Source organism: Myotis brandtii, unplaced genomic scaffold (assembly GCF_000412655.1).
Source record: "Myotis brandtii unplaced genomic scaffold, ASM41265v1 scaffold23, whole genome shotgun sequence".
NCBI lineage: Eukaryota > Metazoa > Chordata > Mammalia > Chiroptera > Vespertilionidae > Myotis > Myotis brandtii.
In genome coordinates this window covers 4,920,410-4,926,031 of record NW_005358649.1, presented here as the reverse complement: position 1 = coordinate 4,926,031, position 5,622 = coordinate 4,920,410, and the positions used below count along the sequence as shown (strand labels likewise).

General features: G+C 39.0%; 1 protein-coding gene across 9 annotated transcripts in view; it reads left to right on the top strand.

Moving 5' to 3' along the window:
- The window catches only part of STAU2 (staufen double-stranded RNA binding protein 2), a 220,675-nt gene that overhangs the window by 102,073 nt on the left and 112,980 nt on the right, over window positions 1–5,622 (top strand). For 8 of the 9 annotated variants that reach the window (XM_014539847.1, XM_005866375.2, XM_005866373.2 and 5 more), the window contains one exon: window positions 2,736–3,043. In XM_014539847.1, the coding sequence (XP_014395333.1) occupies window positions 2,736–3,043 (308 nt within the window). Of the gene's footprint in view, window positions 1–2,735; window positions 3,044–4,544; window positions 5,207–5,622 lie in introns of those variants that run through there. The other variant, XM_014539848.1, reaches the window with a different exon arrangement.

The window sequence follows — 5,622 nt, the reverse complement described above, 5'->3', positions numbered from 1 at the left end:
TTATAAGTGTCAGAATCAGGGCTGACCACAAAATGTGCAAGCCAGAGTCCATGCATGTAATCGCTGCATCATCCTGTTTTTTCAGTGTTAGAGTAGCCTTGCCAGGTTTTAATTTTTAAATCTATGAGACTGTTCCCAATATATAGGGTAGGGTCCCTAGGCCTGGCTGGTGATCAGGGCCATCTGTGGGGTGACTGGTGGGTGGGGTGATTGGGGACCCCCGCTGGCACCTTCTTTGGCTGGTGGCCTGGTGCTGCCCGCTGGCCAGCCCCGCCCCCCGATTGCCACCGCCGGTCGCCTCCCTCTCAAGCATCTGCTCCCTGGTGGTCAGTGTGCGTCATAGCGACTGGTCATTCTGATTTGCATATTAGGGTTTTATTTTATAGGATAGCCAAGATATGGAAACAACCTAAGTGTTCATCAGTAGACAATTGGATAAAAAAGATGTGGTACATATATATAATGGAATATTTCTTGGTCATAAAAAAGAATGAAATCTTACTTTTTGAGATAGCATGGATGGACCTAGAGGATATTATGTTAATTTAAATAAGACAGGAAAGACAAATACCATATGATTTCACTTTGTGGAATCTAAAAAATAAACAAAACAGAAATAAATGCATAGATACAGAGAACATTTTGATGGTTGCCAAAGGGGAGGTGGAGTGGGGGATGGGTGAAAAAGGGAAAGGAATTAAGATATACAAATTACCAGTTATAAAAATAGTCACAGGTACATAAAGTCCATCATGGGGAATATAGTCAATAATATTGTAATAACTATGTATGATGTCAGATGGGTACTAGACTTATCGGGGTGATGGCTTTGTAAGTTATATAATGTCTAATCACTGTGTTGTACACCTAAAACTATAGTTGTATGACAACTATAATTGATAAATTATTGGGAAATAAATCAATATTGAGGTCTTGGATCAGAAGGTTAATAGCAGGAGAGGGGAGGGCTAGCACGAGGGAATTAAGCGGTGTCTCTCAGAGAGCACATTCTTTAAAAGTGGTGATTTATCCATAATTTTGAAAGATAATGTGATTTGTGAGTTGTTATCTGACCCAGAGACATTAGAACAAACCGTGTGAAATATGGTTTGAAAGATCTCTGAGACAAATGGTAGTCAAAGGAAAGTGCTTTTTTTTAATGCATCTACAACCCCACCACCTGATAGCATAGCCCAAGCTCTATCCTTTGGCTGTCACAACCTATCCATGACCTGGCTTGAACTATGATGAATTTAAGGATGAAGGGGCATATTCTAGACTGAATGTGGTAACTACTTGTTTGTGGGTAAATCAAAGATGGTTGCCAGGGGTCTAGGTTGGGCAACTGAGCAGATAGATGGTGGTATCATGATGAGATAACCAAGATAGGAGACAGTGTCAGTTGGGGGAAGAAGATCCTGTCACTTTTTGACATGTTCATGAGCTAGAGTTGTCTGTGAAGAGGAGAGCACCAGTAGGCCATTGGATATCGGAGATGATACCTCAGATTTAGAGTGACCCAGCCTTCATTTTACCCTCTGTGTCTCAGTTGCTGCATAGATTATGGTGTTTGTGTCTCTTTTATGAGCTCATAAAATATTAAATTGCAGGGCGAAGACACAGCATATTCCTAATCTGATCTCCCATTGCACGTGCACACATCGCTTATCCTTGTTCTGCCACAGCTTCCCTTCCGTATATAAATTTCACTGAAATCATTTTGTTGGATCTTTTATTTATTACTAGAGGCCCGGTGCACAGATTTGTGCACCGGTGGGGTCCCTTGGCCTGGCCTGCGCCCTCTTGCAATCTGGGATCCCTTGGGGGATGTTGGACTGCCGGTTTTGGCCCGATCCCCACAGGCCAAGCCGAGGGACCCCACTGGTGCACGAATCTTAGATTCATCAGTCTGTTCCGTGTTTCCATGCCTGTGCGTTGAGCGTCTGCCCCCTGGTGGTCAGTGTGCATCATAGCTACCAGTCAAATGGTAGAACGTTTGAAATTTTACAAGTTTACAAAATAAGAAAGGATATGTGTTTTTGGTGTGGGAGGAATTTTTGCAGGTTTTTTTTCTCACAGGAGATTATTTTTTATTGATTTCAGAGAGGAAGGGAGAGGGAGAGAGAGATAGAAACATCAATGATGAGAGAGATTCATTGATCGGCTGCCTCCTGCACACCCCTTACTGGGGATCGAGCCTGCAACCCACGCACGTACCCTTGACTGGAATCAAACCTGGGACCTTTTAGTCCGCAGGCCAGTGCTCTATCCACTGAGCCACACCAGCCAGGGCTGGATCTTTTTCTTAAATAAAATATGTTTTTATTGATTTTTAGGGGCAGGGAAAGGAAAAGAGAGAGAAACATCGATGTGAGATGTTTCATCCTGCAGGCCCCCTACTGGGAACTGAGCACACAACCTGGGCATGTGCCCTGACTGGGAATTGAACCAGCAACCTTTTAGCGCATGGATCGATGCTCAACCAACTGAGCCACGCTGGCCAGGGCTATTGGATCTTTTTTAAACTAATAATTTTAGGACTATTGAAACAGACATTATTTACCTCTAAATGGAGACTGCAGTTGCCTCTGCAAATATGAGGAAGATGCTTGATGGACAGTGTTTCTCATTTCATTACTACACCAATGGAAATCATTGAGTTGATAATGCTATAACATGTTTCTATTTCCATTATTTGTAAGTGTAATAACAGTGTTCATTCATTTTATTTATAGCTCCAAAAGGAATTCTTCATTTGTCTCCTGATGTTTATCAAGAGATGGAAGCCAGCCGCCACAAAGTAATCTCTGGCAATACCCTAGGCTATTTGTCTCCCAAAGATATGAACCAACCCTCCAGCTCTTTCTTCAGTATATCACCCACCTCGAATAGTTCAGCCACAATTGCCAGGGAACTCCTTATGAATGGAACATCTCCTACGGCGGAAGCCATAGGGTTAAAAGGAAGTCCTCCTACTCCCCCTTGTTCTGCAGTACAACCTTCAAAACAGCTGGAATATTTAGCAAGGATTCAAGGCTTCCAGGTATGAATTAAAAGCAAAAACAAAACCAAGAAAACAAAACAACTCATTAACTCCAAATCCTTCATCTCTATCCATCAGAAAGCTCATCTTTTGCCTGCTAGTGTGACCCATATGCCACTTACATTGTAAATTACTAGGCACACAAATGGCAGGGAAAAGAGGGCCATATGCACATGCCTCATTGTCTTTTATTTTCATTCTTCCTAGTGATTCTTTTGCTGCCTGGCTCTCCTCATTTTTCTTCTTCCTCTTCCTTCTTTTTCTTTTTTTTTTTTTAACTCCCCTCGCCCCCAATTCTCTATTTTGCATTCTGGTTGGTCTTGATTGGGTGGGTACATAAGGCTCCACTCTGTCTTCCACAAACAGAATTTCTGCCTTCATATATTTGGCAGGAGTATTGAGCTCTAAGTTCTCCCTCCTTTTACAGTAAGGTTGAGTTTTTCTAATGATGCTTTTATACTCATTGAAGTTTTGAATTCTATTGCCAGTAATAATTCAGGTATATCATTAAGATATAATATTCTACAGGTCTATTATCTAAGGGATTCATTAAACATGGTATTAGAACAATAATGAAATGCTTTCTAGTTGTTTGGGGCATAACACCACCTATTTGTTTTACTGGATCGTGTTTTGAACCAGGTGGGGTGGCACCTGCCTCAGACGGTACCAGCAATTTGGTGTCACTGGGCGGTCTAGTCCACTTAACTGATTGTCTATATGAATTTGGGGATAGAAACATTTTTTCCTATTTATTTTTTTTCCCCCTTTGAAAAAAACACCCAACAATCCTTTATGGATAGAATTTTTGAAAGAATGGTTAATGCTAGGAAGAGGAAATACCTGTGTTCTGATTTCTTAGTTGCCTTGAACATCATGTGTTGACCTGTAACCGCTAACATAACCGCTAATGTGATCGCTGAACTGCAGCGAGCTTGTGCGTGGGAGTCTCGCTCCTGCAGGTTCCCCTGTTTCCACCTCTTTTCCATCTTAGTCTTCTTCCTTATGACCAAAAACTGTAATTTTCTTTAGAAACACTCTAGGAGATCTGTATTATGTAGAATGATCATGTATTTCTACAAATTTTACAAGTTTAGATACAAAATAAGACAGAACATGTGTTTTTGGTGTGGGAGGGATTTTTGCATGTTTTCTTTTTTTCTCACAGGAAATGGATTCCTTCAAATTGATTGCCAGGTAGTCATTAGACTATTAATATAAATTACAGAAAATGTTACCAATTATTGGTTCTTCATCTGAAATTTTAAGCGCTTAAAGTTAAAATTTTAGAACTTGGTTTTGTTTATTATAAGAATGACAATAAATCACTGTTCAAAATAAAAAGACCTTGATTCATACCACATACTGGAAAACAGCGAAGTAATTTTTAGTTCTGTGTATAATCTGCATAGACTGCCGTGAAAAGAAAGTCACTGCTTATTTACAAAGCTAGTCATTTAGAAATGTCTCCGAGTAACGCTGCATTTTTTTTTTTTTTTAGAAATGAAGCAAAAATTGCATTCAAGCTCTGAATTGATTTTTTGCTTAGAGGTGTGGTAGATGTAATTTTGCTGCTTCAATTTTTTATTTGTATTTATTTGTTAATTCTTGGCAATGAAAACAGTAATAATTTGAATATATCTTTACCTTAGTCAGAATGTAGTCTGCTTTCCCCATTATTGGACTGACTGCTTAGACCTTTTATTAAAGCTTACAGCAGAGGTAATATTCATTATTTATGGACAAGCTAAATATTTCCAAATTTGTGTACTATGACTTTAACATACTAATGAGTATAAACAGGCTTCTTTGGTCGAATGAGCTGGGTGTTGATGTGAGATATTGTCTCTCTGGTACATCGCAACCTGCCGCTGAGCAGTGGACAGGATTGTGGGAAATGGCTTCGTGTCCTGAGAGGTGTATCCACATCTTCACGTCACAGTAGAAGGTTCTTTGTGGTTAAGAGTTTTAAAGCCTATTTCTTTATAGGTAACTTTCTCAGGTCTGTTTACCTGGTGGAAAACCACGTAGATTGCTCCTGTTTCTTAAATGTTTTAATTGGGCTGTAGTTTAGAAATTATAGGGCCAGGGTGTTATGAATTACATGCTATTCTGTTATTTTTATTTCTGGAACTTAAAAACAATAAATCCTTTTACTGTGTTTCTAGGTTAGTATTTTTTATTTTGTTGTACGCTGACTAGATAATTATTGCTTATTGAATATTGTATAAACCCTTCCCTTGGCCTTCTTTGCCTATTAAAATTTGATGTGACAGTTAATATTGTATTACAAAGTAAAATTATATTAGTGTACTGAAAACTAAGTTGCTTTAACTTTTAATTTTTTTCATTATCCAGTCATTAATTAAAATTTATAAATTGCTAAAAGTTCATTTGCTCACCAGAATGTAGGTATTAAGCTCACATTCTTTTGCTTAAATCTATTAAGTAATTTAAATTATTATGCAATTAAAGTTATCCTATCTAATAAAAGACAAAAAGGGTAATTGACCCTACCTTCGCTACGCTTCCCATTGGCTAATCAGGGCGATATGCAAATTAACTGCCAACAAAGATGG